The sequence below is a fragment of the Carettochelys insculpta genome, chromosome 3 (assembly GCF_033958435.1).
Source record: "Carettochelys insculpta isolate YL-2023 chromosome 3, ASM3395843v1, whole genome shotgun sequence".
NCBI lineage: Eukaryota > Metazoa > Chordata > Testudines > Carettochelyidae > Carettochelys > Carettochelys insculpta.
This window is the reverse complement of record NC_134139.1, coordinates 69,652,325-69,674,866: the sequence shown is the minus strand read 5'-3', so window position 1 is coordinate 69,674,866 and position 22,542 is coordinate 69,652,325. Positions and strand designations below refer to the sequence as shown.

The following is a 22,542-nucleotide window of genomic DNA, read 5'->3' as shown; positions in this document are numbered from 1 at the left end:
AAGTGTGGGGTGTTCGGGAACATGGAAGCCCCACCTGTGGTGCAGCTAACTAGCAGCGGGTGGCTGCTGCCGTGGAGTGCCCGGGAGTGGGGCGGCTGCCAGTCCGTGGGTGGGGGGGAGGCGGAGGCGGAGGCGGGGGAATGAGACGCAGCAGCTGAGCCCAGAGCTAGCACTAGTGAGAGCGAGGCGGGAACCTCCCGGGGAGCTGTGGCCCACGGGCGCACAGCCGCGGAGATACCCTCGGAAACCCACACGCCGCTCTGACCCATCCACCTGCCGCGCACTACGGTGGGCAGCCGCGAGGGGCCGGGGCCCGCCCCGGCGTGGGCAGTATTCTAAGGGCAGCGGCCTCACGATTTCTAATGCGCATGCGCCATTCCCGCCAACCCTCGCTTCCCCTAGATCCCCTCTCCCATACGCGGAAGTACAGCGAACTCGGTGGGGCGCTTGGAGCACGCGCTACCCTGGGGTCCGGCCCCGCCGCCGCTCAGCCACAGCCCGGGCGGCGACCCCCGTAGGCCGCGATGCCGCCACCGCGCCGGGCTGGTGAGGGGCGCGCGGGCCCTGCTTTGCCGCTGCTGTTCGGCGCCGCCGCGCTCCTCAGGCTCGCGCTGCTCTTCTACGGAGCCTACCAGGACCGCGCCCTGCGGCTGAAGTACACGGACGTCGACTACCACGTGTTCTCGGACGCCGCCCGATTGGTAACCGAGGGCCGCTCCCCCTACCAGAGAGCGACCTACCGCTACACCCCGCTGCTGGCCTGGGCCCTGGTCCCCAACATTCTCCTCACCCCGCTCTATGGAAAGCTGCTGTTCGCCACTGGCGACCTAGCAGCCGCCTACCTCATGTACCGGACCCTGCTGCTGCTCCGGGGCATGGACCCCCGCAGAGCCTGCGGCTACTGTGCTCTCTGGCTCCTCAATCCTCTCCCAATGGCCGTGTCCAGCAGAGGAAATGCAGAGTCCCTTGTGTCAGTGCTTGTACTTGCTGCCATATATTACATGGAAAAAGGGAACACCGTGAAATCCGCTCTGCTCTACGGCTTTTCAGTGCATATGAAAATTTATCCAGTGACTTACGCTCTGCCCGTAGTCCTCCATCTACAGAATGATGGTTGCTATAGAAAAGGGACGACCAATATGCCCCATTTTAAAAAATCAAAGCTTTCTCTGGTGGGCCAGTTCTGGCAGCTTGTTTTAAGGCTGTTGAACCCTGAGGTGTTGCTGTTTGGGATCGTTAGTGGATTTACATTTGCAGCCTTGACACTTTCATTTTATTACATGTACGGTTGGGAGTTCTTGGAACATACCTATCTCTACCATTTGACCAGGAGGGATATCCGCCATAATTTCTCCCCCTATTTCTACATGTTGTATTTGACTGCTGAAAATGAGTGGAGTTTTACCCTGGGACTCTTGGCTTTCCTACCACAGCTGCTCCTGCTCCTAGTTTTGTCCTTAGCCTATTACAAAGATCTCATCTTTTGTTGTTTCTTACACACTGCTGTTTTTGTAAGTTTTAACAAGGTTTGCACATCCCAATATTTTCTTTGGTACCTCTGCCTTTTGCCCCTTGTAATGCCTGCTGTGAGAATGGCCTGGCAGCGGGGTGTCCTACTTCTCCTTTTGTGGTTTCTTGGACAGGCATTGTGGCTGGCACCTGCATATTTTCTGGAGTTTAAAGGCAGTAACACCTTTTTACTTATATGGCTAGCAGGTTTGCTTTTCCTTCTCATTAACTGCTTCATCCTTGTTCAGATTATTTCTCACTATCAAAAAGGAGAACAAGGAGCCAAGAAACTCAAACACCAGTAACATGCCTCCCTGTATGTGAGCCAAATCCTACAAGATGACCCATGGACTTTCATGAGATTGCTCAAGCGAGCAGGACTTGGGTTGATATCAGTAGCATACTTGTATGTGCACTGCATTAAAGCACATTCCTACAAATAGCCTTTTTCACTGACATGATTTTGGGGTGGGAGAGTAGGGATGAAGTGTCTGGAGACTTCAAGTATATTTCTACCATAGCTGGGACAGGGCCGGAACAGTTTAGACATTGCAACACAGGCAGCAGCCTAAGCTAGCTGCCTGAGTACAAGCCTGTCTGATCTCCCAAATTCAGAGCTCCAGTGGCTTACTTCCTGCTGCAACCTCAAGCTATTTGTAGTATGCTTGATTGAGTCTGGCTCCCCAGCCTGGAAGCATGTTTCCAGCTGCAGCATAGACAGATACTGTTTGGTCTTAGTTTTAAGTAACCAGAGTTTAAAGGAGGCCTCGTAAGATTGCAGTTCTGATATGCAGTCACTTACCAAATGAGTATGCATAATAGATATATTTTGCTGTATTTTATGGGTACGCAGATTTGATGTTTTGTACTTTTTTTAAGTAACAGGAAAAAATTAAGGGTGTCCAGGTTATTGGCTCACTAGTGCTCTTAATACTCATCATTTCTTTTATGGTTGGACTAATTCTGGTTTTTGCCCCTCCAGAATTTTTAACCATGTTTCTTATTTTAAATAAGTTTGTGGATGATTAAGCCTAAAACAGCACTACCGCAGAAGATTGACCCATTTGGGGTCGGATCTTCTGTGGTTTTGTTCTGCACGTGTGTGAAACAGCACTTTCCACAGTCAAAGTCTACTCCAGAACTCCTCGCAAGTAGTGAGGATTAAGGAAGGTCGAAGGGAGAAACACCCCCTTCAACTTCTCATTTGTGTGGATAGCCATTATAGTCAATCGCTCATAAGTTGATTTCTAGCTACGCAATTGACCTCGAAACATTCACATACTATACCTGTGGCCTGCAGATAACAGGATGAGCCGTTCTCCCTCTTCTCCATCAATGATATGTCAAAACAAATTTGCAAAATGGATAATCTTTTTCAGCAATTAAATAAAATAATCTTTTATGATCCTTTTTAAAAATGTTATTCCTTTCTTTGTCTTCTTAGATTGTGGTCCATTCAGAATAAGGCACATCCTCCTTGATATTATAAACAGCAGGGAGCACGTTGCTAGTGCTTAAATAGCACGTAGAGTTGAGTCAGGGAGAAATCAATTTTGTTCATGGTTGCTAACTTGGCGTTATCCCAGGGTCATGTTAAAAGTACATCATTCAGACTGTGGCCACACTAGCAAGGGATAATCCTGATCCATTACTTCCAAGAGAGTTGTTTCCCTGGTTAAGCACACTAAAAGGAACAATGACTACACATAAAACATGGATTGACTTCGCAGTCCACAACATCAAAGAGATGACCCCTCCCTCCATCCTTATGAAAGGGAGCAGGTACACAGCCCAGAGCCTCCTTTCAAAACAATGGGGCAGGAAATGACGGAGAATGGTCAAATAGCTGACAAGCCCTTCCTGGTGGACGGGCTGCTCCTCCCAAACACCAGAGGGGGGTGCTGACAGTAAAGAGGCCACGGGGATGTGCCCCTCCATGGCCAGACCCTTTTGCCTGAATTCAGCGACAGAGAGGCTTTTTGCTGGCAGGGGCACGTTCACGTGGTCTCTTTACTGCCAGCACCTCGCTTTGCTGACAGTGAGCTCTCACTCTGCTATGCTAATGAGCTGAGGGACCAAGCTAATGACCAGCCATTTGCAATTGTGAGGCTGCTCATTAGCATTGATCTGCCAGGAGAGTCCCTCTGTGTAGACCAGTGAGTCTGCTCTCTCAGAGGATTGTTTCAGTAAGGTTTAGAGAGGCAGCAAAGCAAAACAAAAACCAAGAGCCAAGGCCAGGGAAGAGTTGGTTCTGGTAATGGAGACCCAGGATGGCACTCACTCAATTGTATCTCATCATCTGGCTTTAGAGAATTCTTGTTTAGCACACCGTTCCCCAAAACCATATAAAACAGCTTTCTCCGAGGTAGTATTTACCTGAGAATTGAGCAGCTTCCAAAGAATAAGATGTTAAGTGTTTAATACTATACAGAATTGGTGGTTTGGTTTTGTCTTTCCATTAGAGTGCATGTGAAAAATCTGATTCTCTTTTTTGCAATTAGCTTTATCATTCAAGACACATTAGGGTCTAGTCTGTCAATACCTTTGTTCAAACTGAGTAGTCCCTTACTCCACGAGTAATCCCACTCGTTTCAGTGTTACTACTCATGCTGTAACATGTGATTCAATATTAAGTAAATATGAATTTTGGAGATTGATCTTTACTAAACATTTTACTCTTATTGACTATGTTGTGTTCTGCAAGAGCAGGTGCAATCTTTCTGGAACTCTGTCATACATATTTGCACATTGTGCCACTAAGCCTTCCCTTTTGTTTTATGAGTACTTTTTTTTCATTTAAAAATCATTCAGAATAAAACATTAAGCCCCTGTTCTGCAAACTGTTATACACAAGCCTTTTACCCACTCAGAGCTCTATTTGAATTTATTGGTGTTCCCTGAAGGCACTGAAGCTTATAGCTTGGAGGATTGTGGCCGGAGATTTTACTAAGAGCACTCCAGATTAAAAAAACCTAAAAGAGGTTGCTGTCAAATTTGCTATTCACCATTTGAGAGGATTATTTTTTTGGCATCTAGGGAAGCATGAAAATACTTTATTTCACTTTTTTTCCTAGTCAGTTTCACTTGCTCAGTGCAAGAACTAGGTTGCAAAAGTGTAAGTGATTTGGTTTTTGATAAATTGCTTCAGTTAGAATTCTTTGAAAAGGAACTGTTACTGTTAATTTCCTTCTTAAAAATATAGCAAGTGTAAAGAACTTGCATATATATGTACATCCCCTGTGCTCTCGACTCTCCCATTCCAAATTTAAACAGACATCAAGTTGTGCAGCAACATTAATGTTCGTGTTGTAATAAAACAAATTCTAAGCAAGAATGTGGAGGGGAAATGAAGCAGATGAACTGTAATATACCCTCTCTGATCAATCCAGCCCATAAAAATGTATGCAAGGACTTCAGATGCTGGTGTGTTCCCACAGGCTCTCCTTTTAGGTGTGATTTAAAATGTTTAAAGGATTTCTCTTAATCTGTCTCCCAACATAACCCTCACAGAATTAATCAAATGTATTAAACAAAATCACCTACACTTTTCTAGCTACCTCTTCAAAAACTAAAATTAGCAACTCTTGAATTTGATGGGCAGCAGTTGTTATAGATGTTAAAAGTAATAAGCATCAAAATATAGTTACAAAAAGTTATAATCTGTAAGCACAAACGTTTATATAAAAATAATTGAAAGAGCTGTTTCTCAATTCAGTACAGCATCTATTAAAAATAAATATTACTGGAATGGGGGGAGCTGAATTTCAGCCAGTTATTCCTTTCTTATGCATCAGATGAAAGAACTTGGGATGGAGTATTGTGTAATAGTTCTGGGACCACAGGCCTGTGCTTTCCCTGGTATAACTAGTGTAGGAGGTGGTCACAGGACCATGAAGGAGAAAAAGCAGCCTGTAAATTGTTTATAATGTATAGCTTTAACAGTTTCATTTGAATTTGACCTGAGTATCTGTTGGACTATTCTGTTCACTCCAGGGCATTTTTTCTGGTGGATTGCAGTAGAAGTGCATTCCACCACCCTTTTTCCCCTGGCGCCATTTTTAAAAGGTGCTGCCACCACTTCGCCTCCAGCTCCCTGCCTGCAGGGGAATGAGCAGGAGTCGATTTAATTGGCTTAAGGGCCAACCAGACCATTAAACCAATTAAATTGTCTCCTGCTCTTTCAGCACACAGATCAGGGAGCCGCTCCTGTGGGTGTACATGGGAGGAGCCACACAGCTGGGAAAGCAGCAGGAGCACTTGTAGCTCCTTTTGAAATGTAAGTCCTGGGTGTGGGGGCAGGCAGTTGGGGAGGATTAAGCCTGGTGGTGGATTAGGACTGCAGAGAGGGAGAGGGGGTAGGTGAGCAGGGGCTCTGCGGCCACACGGGTGGGGGAGAGGGTTTTGAGCCAGGGCTGCGCAGCTATGCAGGGGTGTTCAGACAGAGAAGGGAGTGGGTTGGGGGGGGTGTTGAGCTGGGGTGGGGTGGCCACACAGAGCATTGAGTGGGTGGTGTTATAGGGGGTGGTTTCTGGCTGCGTGGGGAGGGTTGAGCTGGGGGCTGGAGCTTGTGTTCTGGCACCTTTCTGTGTTGAGAAACAAGCACTGATACCCTGTCCCCTTCCCCAACATTTTACTTTTTAAATAATAGTGTACTGCTTTGCATGTAACATTGAATAGAGCTCTAAGGCAAAATAGTCTGCACTCATGGCACACAGAGAAGTCACTGATAAAACCATTAGATCAAAACAGTAGCTAAGTGCAGAACAAATAATTAGTAAGCAGGTCCTCATGACTATTCAAAACACCCTTAAATTTTACTATATTGATTTCTTGTGAACACTGCCTGCTTCTATTGGGATTCTTCCAACTGTTTGCCTAATTATTATATATGCATTTTTTTTTTTTTTTGCTGGTGGCTAACAAGTACAGAAAGAATCTGAATGCTGGCTTTTTTTCCTGCCATAGGTAGCAAAACTTTAAATTCTAATTAAGATAAATCAATTGTGTTCATAGATAGACACAGTGGGCCTTACTCTCCTCTTATCTGCACAAGTTCTACACAGACAAGTGTCTGAGGACATGGGTCTGCCCCATGAAAGCTCATCACCTAATTAATTATTTTGTTAGCTGCATGATTGCTTTTTTTGTTTTGTTACAAATGGTGCTATTCTTGAATTTACACTGGTACAAGTGACAAGGGAAAAAATTAGTCAGGCCCATAATATCCATTAACTCAACCATTAGACCTGTACCTTTATATTCCTGGGTTTTACATTTGTGTCAATAAAGCTTTCTAAGCACACAAGTTTAACTTTAAGCCGTTATATTCATTTGACATGAGGCTTATAAATGGCAATACTAAAACATCAAGATTAACAGAAATACAAGTGATTGCTGTATGAAATGTAACAGAGTATTATAGTAAAACCCTGAATGATAATCATGTGCCCCAGTCTTATAATTTCAATGCCAGTGATACAAGAACTCTATTGATTCATACAGTAGGTAAGTTGGTAATTATGCAGTCAGGTATGATCTTGTCAGTATTCTTTTTCAAAGAAAATATATCATGCAACATTTGTGTTAAATACTAGGGGGCAAATATCCATGTTTCGTGGGTGTTTGTATGATAAGCATGCACTGATAATAACAAATCAGGGTTGTTTTTAATGCAGTGCCTTTAGGATACCTCTACACTAGCCAAAAAATTCGAAATGGCCATGCAAATGGCCATTTTGAAGTTTACTAATGAAGTGCTGAAATACATATTCAGCACCTCATTAGCATGCAGGCGGCCGCGGCACTTCGAAATTGACACGGACGGGGCTCCTCTTCGAAAGGACCCCAGATACTTCAAAGTCCCCTTATTCCTATGAGCAGATGGGAATAAGGGGACTTGAAGTAGCTGGGGTCCTTTCGAAAAGGAGCCCCGTCTGGACGAGCCGGGCAGTGGCGAGCCGCGTCAATTTTAAAGTGCCGCGGCCGCCCGCATGCTAATGAGGCGCTGAATATGTATTTCAGTGCTTCATTAGTAAACTTCGAAATGGCCATTTGCATGGCCATTTCGAAGTTTCTGGCTAGTGTAGGCACAGCCTTAATGAAACAAATTTAAATCTCTTATGTGTCTTGTCCTATTAAACATCTCTTTTTTTTAACTCAGCAATCATCTGTCTTTACAACATTTTGGGGGGACAGGAATGTAGGCTGAATACACGTATAATAAATGTAGAGGCACTCTTTGTAAAACGAGTTAATGTTTACTGCTTCTATCTAGAAGTCAATCCTGAAGACAGCCTCAAGGATTGACTGCTCACTTTATAGTTTATTGCCAGCATAAATTTAAGATAAAACATTTATTCTGTTTGAAGTCCATAGCTTGATACATCTAATTTTTCTTTGTATCTATATTTTAATGCTCTGTATACCCATGCCTTGGTACTTACCACACTTAAAGGCCCCATCTACATGGCCATTTAGCACAGCGCTGCTGCTATGCTAATGACAGTTCATGAAATTGCAAATGGAGGACCATTTGCAAACTCACGTGGCTAATTAGCATAGCCACACAAGATTTCCTCTCCACGAGGGAGTGCTGGCAGTACAGTCTCTGTATTGCTGGCATGCCCCTGCTGACAGCAAGTCTCACACAGGTATACTAATTAGCCACACGAGTTTGCAATGTTGTGAATTGTTGTTAGCATAGCACTGCCAGCAGCAGCGCTGAGCTAAATGGCTGTGTAGACATGGCCTTTCGGCACCTTCTTGCACAGGCAAACAACCCAAATTTTCAAAAGTGACTTAGAAATTCTGGGTGCCCACATTGGGGAAACAAACTATATTTTCAGGAAGTACTGAATAGCTGGTTCTGCAAATCCAGACCCCTTCAGGGGGTCTCACATTGTCGGTTGTAGTGGAGCACATCCACACTACACAAAACTGGAAGGAGTTCTGGGCTACGTCTACACGTGAAGCCTACATCGAAGTAGCCTATTTCGATGTGGCGACATCGAAATAGGCTATTTCGATGAATAACGTCTACACGTCCTCCAGGGCTGGCAACATCGATGTTCAACATCGACGTTGCGCAGCACCACATCGAAATAGGCGCTGCGAGGGAACGTCTACACGCCACAGTAGCACACATCGAAATAAGGGTGCCAGGCACAGCTGCAGACAGGGTCACAGGGCGGACTCAACAGCCAGCCGCTCCCTTAAAGGGCCCCTCCCAGACACACTTGCACTAAACAGCACAAGATCCACAGAGCCGACAACGAGTTGCAGACCCTGTGCATGCAGCGTGAATCCCCCGCTGCAGCAGCAGCAGCCAGAAGCCCTGGGCTAAAGGCTGCTGCACACGGTGACCATAGAGCCCCGCACGGGCTGGAGAGACAGCGTCTCTCAACCCCCCAGCTGATGGCTGCCATGGAGGACCCCACAATTTCGACGTTGCGGGACGCGGATCGTCTACACGGTCCCTACTTCGACGTTGAACGTCGAAGTAGGGCGCTATTCCGATCCCCTCATGAGGTTAGCGACTTCGACGTCTCGCTGCCTAACGTCGAAGTTAACTTCGAAATAGCGCCCGACGCGTGTAGCCGCGACGGGCGCTATTTCGAAGTTAGTGCCGCTACTTTGAAGTAGCGTGCACGTGTAGACACAGCCCTGGTGAGTCAGTTAACTTCCTGGGCTGAACCTGGAGGAGGAGGTAGAGAGCAGGGGTTGATTAGACACAGTGCTCACCTGGATGGAATGGGAGGGCCTGGATAATGTCCAGGAGATGACACAGCAAATGGCTGTAGGTTAATACGGATAGCCAAGAAGGTAGGAAAAGGCCCAGGCAGAAAAGCATCAAGGAATGGGAATTCAGACTTGGACCGTTGATTAGAGATCCAAAGCTGGAATCCAGAGACAAATGTGTGCCTGGGTTTCCCTACCACCCCTGCAAATGTGGTACTGACCAGAAAGAAGCCAGTAGATTGCCTGAGGCAATTGATTCAGGAAAGTTTTTTTGTAACCTTTCCCACTATGCCGCCCCAACCCTCCCTCCCCCCAAGGGACCCTATAGTGAGATGACTGGAGGGCCAAGTCATGAAGCAAGAATGTCCTGAACCACACAGGATCACAGGAGAGAAACAACCAGAACTCCAAAAGTGACACCAGTACTGTGTGCCACACAATGAGGGTGGCATACCCTGCCTAGGAAGAGCTCTAGCAATTGTTCAACTGGCTTCATGTAGCAGCAAGGGTATCTCTGGAAGCAAGTTCTCCATAGGGCAGTATTTCTTTGCTGAAAACTAAAGCAGTTGGGGAAAAGAACAGGAAGCTGGATTCACAAAGTTAGTTTTTTGCCCTCAGAATTAGTTGACACAAAGCTAAGTTTTATAAAAATGATATTTTGGGGATTCCCTGTTTGTTGCATTTCAACAATTCTATAGCAAAATGCATCCAGTTCACACGCAAAAATTATTTTTACAGCAAGGGCTGGGCAAGCAAATGTGACCTGAATTCATTCTCACCTAGCATGAAAGTTCTACAAACCCTACACAGTAGTCAATGGCAAGTGTTTATTCCTGTCACTGAGTTTGCACAGGTGCAAGTTATTGGGCCTGGTGGGGGAATAAGTCCTTATTATTACCATTTACAGAAGAAAATCAAACCCTGATTAGTGATGTGCTCAACACCTGTGTGGCTTTTCCATTGCCTCCTGGCCAGAGGGATTTTGGTGCATGAATAGCTTTTAGTCATCTGGGAGCTCACTAGTTGAGACAGTGCAGAAGTAGGTATCTTTTGTGGGATGATACCTTCTAAGGGCTGTGATGGGGGTATGTGGGGTATGAATTAGTGGTGCTGGAGAAGGTGAAACACTTACAGGGTTAGACATTTACTAGGGTATGCAGGTAACCATCTTTGTTAGGGCAGAAGAGATTTGTGGACTCTCATGAGACTTGGCTGGAAGAATAGCTCACATAGGGCTCTAGAGGTGAGTGCTGTGTAAAAACTGGTGTTCTTATTTCTGGCATCCCCTAGGCAAGGGAGTGTGCACACCAGGAGCATGTGTGTGCACATACAAAAACAGGTTTTTAATGGAAAATTATAGTGGCTTTGATAATGCATCAAGTGGAATAGACTCAAGCTTACAGTCTGAGCTGTATTGGCTCTGAGGCGAACAGGAGTAAAAATAACTTTAGTTGTTTACCACTAAGTGTATCTGTTGATTGAGAAGGTGGTGTTTTCGCAGTTACTCTTCAAAGTGGATCAGCACTGTGAGGTTTGTGTGCTCCCATTCTGCGCAAAAGATTATACAGCGGAGCACTTATTCAAAACTTCTCATCTAATTGTTTACTTATTATCCATCTCCCCGCCCCTCATGCTGGCCCGACCCTCTATTAGCTCTGACTTAGCCAGAAAACAACTTCAGTAAATGTAGTATAAAACAAGGGATCTACTAGAACGTGAAGCTCAGACCCCACTGCTGTCAAACCAGACTGTCTGCATGAGGGGCTCTCTCTGCTAGTTTGCAGAGCCTACATTTTAGCTGGACTACTGAGTTTCTACTGTTTGTCGAGGCCCAAAGTGTGCTTTGTGCCATCTTGGAGGGAAATCTGAACGTGCAGAACAGTTTTTCTGCCTGACGCGATACTGACCATAAGCTTGCCTTTGCTGTGGACTGTCCGTATATCTTGGGGAGAAGCAGGTCTTGAAATACAGCTCTTTCCAACTGCTTCTAGTCCTACTCATGCACACTGGCATCACGTGGGTTGGGGAGGTGTGGAATAATATCCAGTAGCCTGTTTTAACTCTGACTAATCCCCTTCCCAGATTTCATAGCAGTTTGGCTGCTCTGTGCACAGCTCATCTGAGTCCCAGGGAATACTAAGTTTCATGCAATGCCACCTTCCTTAAAAAGGTATTTTGAATAGTTGCACAATGTGACCTAGGTCAATTACTTTTAGCAGTGGGGGGGGTGGGTCTTTACGGTTGTAAATATTGAAGGGAATTGAAAAGCAGAACACTACCATTGTAAACAAATTGTAAAGAGTTGAAATTATACTTAACAAGGGAGAAGGCGTCTTTTATGTTTCCTGTGCCTCTGAGACTCACTTTTCGGGAAGCCACTTGCTGTTTGCTTCTGTGTGGGATGTACCTTCAGAAGGCCTCTAATCAACTTGGCTGGGAGTGTGTGTTGGTGGGTTGCATGTGTAGCTTAAAAAATAAAAGGGGAGGGGGGAAGTAGTCTATGGGATCTTTGAGACTGAAGCTGACCTTCAGGTTATGTGGCGACTCTCCTGTGACTTTAAAGGCAAGAGAAGAATGTTCTTCTTTTGCTTAAGGGTTACTCTTCTAAATACAAATGAAAGCTTGTGAGAAGTGCTTTCTTCTACCTCTGGTTCTTCATTTTGACTCCTGCACTGCTTGGCATGGTACTGTTAAAAGCATTTCAACGTCTAAGCCGCCTCCTGCAGCTCATTCCCTACTACCTCTGTTTCAAGAGTTCTGTCCTCTTTGAACTTGCCTATTGCTGTCAACACCTCTGCATATTCTAATCTTTAAAAGGATTTAGTAATGTTTAAAAACTCAAACTGTGGCGCCACAAAATCCGTGCAAGTTGTGCAATTGAGTTGGTTAGTGTGGACTTTGTGTCTATAAAAATTTATTACTGAATTAATTAGGTCTGTGTGGCATTCTGTATCAGAGACTTAAGTCCTATAGCCTTCAAAGGCGAGGAAGAGTGCCAGGTAAGGTTTGATGTCATAGCAACTAACAGAGTGGTGTCTTCTATGTCTAACCTTCTCCATTCTTTTTTAATAATTCAGGTAATGCTTTTAATCAAGTGTGTCACAAAAAGGTGAAGCAATGCAGTTGAGCTAATGCTGGTTGGAAAGGTGTTTTACATTTCCTCATTGTTGAGAATGAAGTGTGGAAAATTAAGACTGAATTAATCAGATGCCTGCATTTATTTATAGATAGAGTGATAGCATTAGGTGTAATGGAAATCTTAATCATTTCATTACAATGTTCTGTGCTTCTTTATAACTTTTATTAAAACTTTACTTTTATTGGCCTGGAATATTCTAGCCCTGGTCTTTGCTGAAAGAAACCTTCAGCAAAAACATTAAGGTGCCAAGCACTTGGTCAGAGTCACTGCATCACTGAGTTTACATATGCATAGAACACAGCATTCATTTGGGTCTAACCACAGTGATCCTCATAAATCAAAAAATGCAAAAGTTAATAAGGCTGAATGTGCAACTTTTTAACAACCCTTCAGTATATGCATTATTAATTAATTTTCACAAGGAATTATCATAAAAGATGACTGAAAAACTGTAAGTTTTACAGTGAATGAGTCAAGGCTTCTGCCATAGAAAAGCCTTTCTAGAGCTCCAGAATAGCATTAGATGCCATGTGTTTAAAAGTGAAGAAAACTTTTTTGTACATGTGTAATGATCACATAAAAAACTTTAATGCACAAAGAGGTAGATAGAATTGCATGTTCAGTCTTAACTTAGCATACTATTGACTTGATTCCTCACCTCTGACTTCACCATGCTCTTAACTTAGGGACGGCTGGTTTGGTGGAATGTTCAGCAGGAACGCAAGAGGTATGGAGAGTAATTGGAAGATTCCTCCTAACCAATCCAATATATAAAAGGTCAAGTATTTCTGTGTACGTGAATGATCGCATTTATAGAATGAAGTTTACATTTTATTATGGAATATGGCAAAATGATGATTCAGCTGGGAGGATTTTGACAGCACGTGTTATTAATATAAATGAAGCCAATTCCTGAGGTGTAGGAAACCTAAGGACTATGTATTGTATTTTGCTGTAATGAAAATAAAGCAAGTTTATGTAGCAATTTATTTATAAAGCCTTGAACTTTCAGAAATATATTAAAGAATGGTATTGCCTTATACTAGAGAGTGTCTAAGCAATTTTGTCTTCGTTACCAGGTGCTGGTATGTTGCATGATTAGGTTTCTGATTAGAACAAAATTACATAGGCAATGACATTTCAGGCTAAGATTGGAGTGCAAAGTTAAAGTGGAACTTATACAACTTGCATTAGGGGAAATGAGCTGAATGATCTATATAAAACAATATACTGTCAGGACTTCCAACTAGTGACAGCAAAGCCATGAAGTGTACCTGAATCAAAGCATTTTCACAATAGATAAAAGTTGTCTTATTTTACTGTTCACCAAAAAAGAAAAAAAACTTATTTTTTCATCTTGAAATTTCTTTACTTGAAGATCTATTTCCCCTTCAAATAGAGGGGATACAGCCATAAGAATACACTTAAAAGCTTATGCCACAGCATGAATAATTCAGGTACCAAATTGGTGACTATTTCTGTCCCGTAGCTGACATTTTTCAGTACTCTTTCTTTTTGAGCACAGTCTGATAATTCACATGAGTAACTGGCACTTCTCATCACCTTAACGTGTGAAATGTATTTAAAAATCTGTTTTTTAAATAAAACATTAGCACTTTCAAATTTAATGCTGGCCACAGCCATCTTGCTGCTAACTCCAGCAGTACAGGAACTGAAATTGTAACCACTATACCTAAATGCTTTGATAAACATGTTTATCAGATAGAAAAAGTTTGCTGCTTGAGAGTGACTTTCAAAGTGCTGCTTACAGTTTGAAATGGGACAGTCAGTATTGACTCAAAATATAGATTCTTTAAATGAGAGGGCACTTGACTGGAATTCAGGTCTTATCTTCAAAGGACAGTGGGTCAGGGCAGAGGCATGCCACTAGTCATTTACCTCTCTTCTGCCCTCCTACCTTTTCCTGTCTCATTAGATTGTGAACTCTTCATAGAATGAAGTGTCTCCCACTCTGTAAAATACAATGGGGCCCTGCTGTTGAGTGAGGCTCTAGGTACTATTGGGATACAACGGGTTATAGTGTAACAAATGTGGTAGTCAAATTGTTGCATTTTAAAAGTGTCAATGCTATTTTTAATTTGGTTTTTAAACCTTTTTTCCTGGGCATTTCAGCCATTGCATTAATGTGTGAGAATAGACCTAAACAGACTGAGCAAGAGCAAAACTCTGATCTCTTTGGCCAGCCCAAAAGGGCAGAGGGTTTGGGAGGGGTTCAGTACATGGGGTGGAAAGTTAGTGTTTTGTATTGATACCACAAATAAATGTGTTTGTGTTTGTACCAGCTTGTCTGTTTTTAAACCTAAGTTCTGATGGAAGGCCTATTAGGTAAGGGATGCTGTAGGGGGGAATCCTCAGCTGATGTCAGTTGTCAGAATTCCACTGACGTCAATGGAGCTCTGACAGTTAAAAACAGCTGAGGATTTGTACCTGTGACTATAAAGTGACATGAACCATTACAGTTAATAGTCATTTATCTTCTGGAACTAAATTTTAATGTTGTATTGAAGTAAAAATGAAGTGATTGTCATGTGGCCCAGATTTTCATTGAAATATGCACAGACAACAAAAATGACAGCCACTCTTACTCTGCCACACATATTTACAACTAGTTTATAAACTTGCTTCTAGAACAAGTCTGCGCTCAGCGCCAGAGTATGCAGATGTGTAGGGAAATGTTGACACTCTTCCTGTTTAGTCTATCTGGAAGCTTGTTGATTCAGAAACCTGCAATCTTGGTAGAGACAATGGGGTACCCATATAGTACAGCCACATGTACTTCAGAAGTAAGGGTCTTTTTGCCACTGTATGCCACACCCAGAAGGTGTGTGGGTTACGTTTGCTGTTTGGTTGGTAGGTGCTTACCAGGTTGAAGCTCAAGTATTCCTGATGCAGCAAATGCTGTTGCTCTCTTCATGTCTCGATCTGTGTGCTTGTGCTGTGCTCCTGCCTCATGTGGCCGTGGCATCTCATGCTTCAGTATGTAAAATGATAGTTAACATTTGGCAGGACCTGCTCATCTGTAGTAGCTCAGTTGGCTGTTCTGATACTAAGCCTACATCTATGCTAAAGACCATGTACCAGTGAGAGAGAGCTCTCATCAGCATAATTAACCAATGCAGTGAGCAGCAATAGCTGTGTGTGCAGGAAAACCTCTCCCACCGACATAGCACTGTCCACACCTGAGCTTCTGTTGCACTTTTCACACCTTTGACCAACAAAAATATTAGCAACAAAAGGGATAGTATGGCCATACCCTTACATATGGGCTGCGTCTACACGTGCACGCTACTTCGAAGTAGCGGCAGTAACTTCGAAATAGCGCCCGTCACGTCTACACGTGTTGGGCGCTATTTCGAAGTTGAAATCGACGTTAGGCGGCGAGACGTCGAAGTCGCTAACCCCATGAGGGGATGGGAATAGCGCCCTACTTCGACGTTCAACATCGAAGTAGGGACGTGTAGACGATCCGCGTCCCGCAACATCGAAATAGCGGGGTCCTCCATGGCGGCCATCAGCTGGGGGGTTGAGAGATACTCTCTCTCCAGCCCTTGCGGGGCTCTGTGGTCACCGTGGGCAGCAGCCCTTAGCCCAGGGCTTCTGGCTGCTGCTGCTGCAGCTGGGGGTCCGTGCTGCATATACAGGGTCTGCAACTAGTTGTTGGCTCTGTGTATCTTGCACTGTTTAATGAAAGTGTGTCTGGGAGGGGCCCTTTAAGGGAGCGACTTGCTGTTGAGTCCGCCCCGTGACCCTGTCTGCAGCTGTGCCTGGCTCCCTTATTTCGATGTGTGCTACTTTGCCGTGTAGACGTTCCCTCGCTGTGCCTATTTCGATGTTGGGCTGAGCAACGTCGAAGTTGAACATCGACGTTGCCAGCCCTGGAGGACGTGTAGACGTTATTCATCGAAATAGCCTATTTCGATGTCGCAACATCGAAATAAGCTATTTCGAAGTTGGGTGCACGTGTAGACGTAGCCATGGTTTCACAAACTAAGTGGCTTAATTAACATGAAGACTTAGCCAAAGCTTGAGCCTCAGTTCTCCCAGGTTGCTGAGCACACTGGAAAGTCCAGCCACATACCCACTTTTTCAGACGCTGATTGTATCTAGGCATCAGGCTTTTTTTTTTTTAAATAAAACAAAGTTGGCCATGCTTGCTATACTCCTGAAACTATTAATCATCCCTAGTAATTGCTTGAACTTCTTTCCCTGCCCCCTCACTCTTGAATTTTCTGTAATGTCTAAAGGGACCGCTAAACTGGTGTTGCAAACTTGCCATTTGATAGATGCCATACAGTACTGGATTAAAAGGGTATTTACCTTGATTCAAAGCCAAATCCTGTTCCCTTGTAGCTTTACCAGCCTACAAGTAATTTTAGCCTTACAATAGTGGTTAGTAGCTGATGGTTTGTCTAAACTTAATCCTCTGGATACTATAAATGTCATCTAGGAACTCGGGTGTTGGGGATTCAAGTTTTTGAGCTTAAATAAAAACACATTTGCACAAACTAAGCCAGCAGTGTAGCTATGTGCATTTGTTAAGTGGAAATAGATGGCAATATTTGAGATGGTCTCTTTGTAGACAAACTCAAAACACTATTGACAAAGGAATCGGGCTGACCATGCATGTTGATCAAAATCTTAAAGGTTAAATATATTTGAGACTCTTCAATCATATGCATGTGTGGGGAAATAGTCTCTCCATAAAGTAGTGGATCGGGTTTTTCAATAGAAACTGTAGCTCTCAGCTGACAGATGTGGATGCTATGATCAGACTGGATTGCAACAAAGCAATTTCAAGAACACTTGTGAGCTCAGGGGATAGTGCATCATGCTGCTGTGTGGCCAACCTACTTCCAGAAGAGTAAGAATATGGTATTTTCTTCTGAGAGACTGGATGACTCAGAGGATTGGGAAATACATTAGAGCCTTTTATAGCTCGATCACTGTATCTTCTACCCCACAAAGCCTAGCCTGTAATTCCCAAGCTGGAATTTTCAGTGCCTTATGTGAAACACAAGTTGGCAGTATTTGATATCGCTTATAGACTCAGGGAAGTAGAATCACAACAGTAACTGGTTCCTCTCTTTGCAGCCTCAACACGGGTCAAGACAGGAGACAACATGAAGAGTGACTCTCTCTCTCTTATCATAAGAAGTGCTCCCTCCATGCTAATGCAAACCTCAGCAGGGTTTCGAAGGGAGGCCGTAGTGCCAGAGTACCTCTATGGGCAGAGGAATTCACTCTCCAGTGGTGCTTAATCCAACACCTTCCTGAGCCCTACAATCACTTAAAAACAAAATCCACCCTTCCTGATTCTACAGTGCTCAGGCTCCAGCTCAGTGAGCACTAGGAACTTCTGCCACCAAAGTCTTAATTCTTTAGGACTTAACTAATTCTAGTCCAGTGTTCACTCTAATTTTTCCATCCATTGGTGCAATAAAATTCCATGTGTACTAAGGAATGTGTGGATGTGCACCACCCACAGAATTAGATGCTGCCCCCAGTGGGTGTCTGTGGACGCCGCTAATCAGCTGGGTGACACCTGACTCTCTCCTGGGAGTCGGCCCAAGAGATCAGTTTATGGGAGCGCTGTTCTGTTCCCATTTACATCAAAGTTCTGTCACTGACTTCAGCAGGAACACAATCAAGTCTATAAGAGACTGTCCATGTCAGTAGGCTGCACCTTCAAAAAAGTTAAAAGTATTTTATGTGCATGTCAGTGTTGTGACTTCTCTAAAGTTGTCAGTAGAATTTCTCCTAAACAAAACCACACAAGCGCTCAGACCATGAGCCAAATCCACTGTTGCAGGTGAATGAATTTTGGTGCACAATTTTTGCCTTATTAAGGCAATAATCATAGATAGTCCTTACTTGGGAAGGGAGTCCCACTCTCCCTTTAGCTGGGAGCACCAGCCTGGGGATCAGTGCAAAGGCTGTATTCCAGGATGGGATGTTCAACTCCTCTTCTGACCAAGATCACTTCTTTCCTCCAAAAGAGTGTCTGTCCCCAAGAGTAGGGACAAAGTGTGGTAGGCGGCTGACAAGCAGAAGCCTCCAGCACCCATCTATCTTTCAGGAGCTAAGTGTAGTCAGGTCTGCTGACAGTGAGGGGCAGGCAATTCGAAAAGCCCAGGGCTCCAGCCATGACTGCAGCAAAGTGCTCTGGACCTCTTACATTGCTTGCTGAAGGAGCATGCTCCCAGTGGCTCTGAGGGCTGACTGCCCCACCCTTACCCCTTCCGCCCAAGACTCCACCCCTTCCTGGAGTGCAGAGCTGGGCCCCTCGCACCTTGCCCAGGGGCAAGTCTGTTGGCTCTTCTTAGTGTGTAGTCCTTATTTTTAAAACAATCAACCCACAACCACAGTCCCTCTCTTTCTTCCAGCTTGTGTTTGAAACAAAACAAAGCTCCTGCTGAGCCCATTCTAATTCTTGGGTTAAACCTTTCCTGGCTGGGTGTAACCCCACCGTGACTAATGCATAGAGAGAAAGAAAATAACAAATATATGCTTTTTTAGCTGGCATGGAACAAAAAAGCTTTACACAAACAAAACACAATGAACTGACTCCCCCCAAATCCATCAATTGTCTTTTAAATAAGCTGCAGGAGGGCTAACTAACTATAGTTGCTTCACTTCCCTCTCTGTTAGTGCTTGGGTCTCAGAGAGAGTTTCTACTGGAGTTTCCTGTGGCCCTGAAGGTGTTTGAGTGTACATGGTCAATGGATGTCTGAGGATTTTATCCCAAGAGTCAATCACTTCTCTGAATTTCACCTATAATGTGTGGTACAAAGGAGAATCTTTAGTAGGAAATAAAAATTGCAAACAACTAAGCCATGTCTACACTTGAGTGTGATTGTGAAAGGCACTCTTTTGAAATTGTCAGTTCAAGAGATTGGACCCTGTATTTTGAAAGGCAAATATGAGCAGCAGCTCTCGCTTCTCATCCACTCTTTTGAAAGAGCATGTCTACATGGTCTCAAGTGCCCCTTTGAAAGAAAGCACCAAGAAATGCAGTGGGGAGGGGTCTCATAGTGGACAAGCCCTTCCAGGCCTGCAGCCGGCCACTCCTCCTTAAAAGGCCCCTTCCCAACAGCCTCACCCTGCATAACGAGGCTGGCGAGCTGCCAGGAGCCCAGCAGATGCCATTGCAAATAAGGCACAATGGACCAGATGCAGCAGCTCAAGCTGTTTCTGGCTGTCACCGGCGGCATGGTTGCCCTGCTGTCCTCAGTAGTGATGGCCACCTTTCATCTCCTGCTGGAGGATGTCCCTCACTGGCACAGCCGTGGAACCCCCAGACCTGTGATTCCTCCATGCTCCTGTGGTGTGAGTGCCTGGTGATGGGGGAATGGGACAACACCAGGTAGCCCCAGAATTTCGGAAAGCAGAGGCAGACTTTCCTGGAGCTCTGCCAGCGGCTAGCCCCTGCGTTGCGGTATCAGGACAGGAAGACGTGTCCTGCTCTTCCCGTTGAAAAGAGGGTTGCAGTAACTGTCTGGAAACTGGCCACCCTGGATAGCTACCGCTCCATTGGCCTCCAGTTTGGTGTCGGCAAGGCCACCATCGGGGCTGTTGTCATGGAGGTAAGGCAAGCTCAGGCCACACACACACCAGAGGGAGGGTTTGTTGGTAAGGGGGCTTGTCAGGTACCTGGTCCAGGAGAGGACTGGGGGAAGCAGGGGTCCTGGTACTCCCTGCATGCCCTCATAAGTGCATATGTCCTCTGTCTCACGCAGGCGATTCAGGCTATGGATGCTATGCTACTGCAGAGGGTGATCCATGTGGGGGATCTGGACGTGGCCATCGCTGGCTTTGCAGGTCTCGGGTTCCTGAACTGCTTCAGCATCCTGGACAGGACCATATACTGATCTGTGCCCCAGAATACAGTGGGGGCCAGTATATAAATAGAAAGGGGTACCACTCTGTGGTGCTCCAGGCCCTGGTGGACAGCGGAGGCCAGTTTCAGGATGTTAATGTAAGCTGGCCTGGCTGCAACCAAGATGTGCCGGTGTTTAGAAACTCTGGGCTGTGCTGCTGCATGGAGGCAGAGACTTACATCCCCCAAAGGGATGTACCTATTGGGGATACCATGGTGCCCCATGCATGGTGGTGGATGCTGCATATTCCCTCCAGGCCTGGCTCAACTTCTGGATAAACCATGCCTGAAACGTGTGTGTGTGTGTGTCTGTGTGTGTGCGGGCATTTGAGGGATGAGTGGTGCTGTCTCCTGATACTCCTGGAGGTGGGTCTCCAGAACATGTCCTGTGTTGCGGCCACCTGCTGCACTCTCTGCAATATTGTGGAAAGTAAGGGGGAGGCCTTTATCTGGGGTGGGTGACCAAGTCCAGGCTGGGTGACAAACAGCCAGCTGCTGACCCTAGCCACCACGTCCCTCAGGATTGGGTCCATGTCTGCAAGGCTGTCAATGAGCACTTTGCTCAGAGCCCCACTAATTGCCACCCTGACCACCCCTAGCAGGTCCCCTGCACACTCCCTGTCACCCTGCCCTCGCAGAGAGAATACCATCTACTCATGGTGACTAATTATAGTTTAACTTTTTTTTTGTTCCAAAACCTCTTCTATTGACACCTCAATCTGGACAGTTCCTAGGATTTGTCACCTAAAATGAATCCTTTAGGTGAAGGAATCTGCTTCACCTCCATTTGAAGTGAGCACCAATTAAAATTAGTATTTTAGCTTCAAGGTAAGATTTGATTTATTTAATATTTTATTATATTTGACTCTAGGATATCTCCACGCCTCTCCCGCACCAGCACAACCTATTTTATTATTCCTATATATCTTGTACCCTGGTGTGATCATTCTTCAGTTTCTTAGCTTGTTATATCAATTCCCTTATTTAATGCCAGGCACCCCAGTTGACTCCGCGCTTTGGGGTATGTAAGAGTTAAGAAAGGGGTCCAGGTAATTGCTACCATAGTAGCGAGTACACATGGGCATGCCCTGTGATTGGTTAATAGGTTTGTTTTGCTACCTCTCTTCCTGCAGGTCGGGATAGATAAGCACACAGCTGCTCCAAGAATCTAACTTCTAATGAATACCCCGTGTGTAAAATTGTGTGCTCTTCCTTCTCCATCTTTCTTTGCCATTTTCTTAGAAATATATTCAGGGCCACAGCTCCTTCAATGACCTGCTGATTCAGGGAGTTTTTGCTGTACAAACTGTGTGCTGAAAACAGGGGTGGGTATAATATTAACCATATGGCTATTACTATTCATTGTATGGGTGTTTATACTACTAATGAAGATAACTGCGTATATACAACTTGGATGAAATAGTGTACCAGTGGTTAATTTGTTTCTCACTCGAGCAGGATGGGTTTGAGACAGAAGAAGTATCATCAATGAAAAAAATCCATCTGCCTCCATGGGTCTATAGCATGTGCCTCTGGGTCACTCTGCTCTTTTCTTTCAAGTGTTTAGCCTTCTAGGATGTTTACAGAACTACTTGCACGCTTTGTCACTTTTCAGTTGTCTGCTGTGATGTGATGTGATTGAATGAGGCTGTCATTTGACTGTTTCTCTTCAGTTCCTATATGTGAACCTCAACAAGATCCTTCACCTTCATCTCTGCCCTCCAAACCCCCCGCATGCCAGAGCCCTAAACCTCCACACCTGTAAGAGGAGTAGCCCTGGGGGTGGGAGCTGACTGTAGGTAGGATGCGGCTCCTTCTCCTGCCACATCAGGCCAGGCTGCCCCACCTTCCCTCTCCCCCATGCACCAAGACAGTCCTAGCACTGCCAGAGTTAAAGCAGCCCTCGTGCCTGACCGAGCCAGCAGCCTCCCCAGGCACTAGCTCCTCCAACCCCCAAGGGCCCAACCAAGCCACTGATCACAGCAGCACCTAGCTGAGCTGCCTCAGTTCTCCGGCTCTCCATATCACTCCTCACTACCATGTTCCAAAGAGAAGGGGCATGGTGAGCAGTGGGGACCTGGAGGGTGGATGGAGTGGAGGAGGTGGTGGGAGGTTTGGGGAAGGGGGCTTCCAGCTTTCCCCCAATTTCTTTGTTACTCTCATGGCAAATTGGGCTGCCCTGTCAGGTCTTGTGGAAAAATCAAGAAAAGAAATGTGAAATAAATCATGGGTGTGGGTCAGAGATGATATGGCTCGAGTG

The 22,542-nt window shown here is 45.1% G+C and overlaps 1 protein-coding gene and 1 long non-coding RNA gene across 2 annotated transcripts; both read left to right on the top strand.

The window, feature by feature from the left end:
- The first annotated feature begins 295 nt into the window (after window positions 1–295).
- On the top strand, window positions 296–2,911 carry PIGM (phosphatidylinositol glycan anchor biosynthesis class M). Its single transcript, XM_074988639.1, has one exon. The coding sequence runs from the start codon at window positions 525–527 to the stop codon at window positions 1,812–1,814; it is 1,290 nt and encodes a 429-aa protein (XP_074844740.1). The 5' UTR covers window positions 296–524; the 3' UTR covers window positions 1,815–2,911.
- Window positions 2,912–11,345: 8,434 nt separating this feature from the next.
- LOC142010326 (uncharacterized) lies at window positions 11,346–19,216 on the top strand. The gene is made up of 3 exons (XR_012644767.1): window positions 11,346–11,416; window positions 13,072–13,177; window positions 17,498–19,216. It is a non-coding gene; the product is annotated as an uncharacterized LOC142010326 (long non-coding RNA).
- Window positions 19,217–22,542: the final 3,326 nt, after the last annotated feature.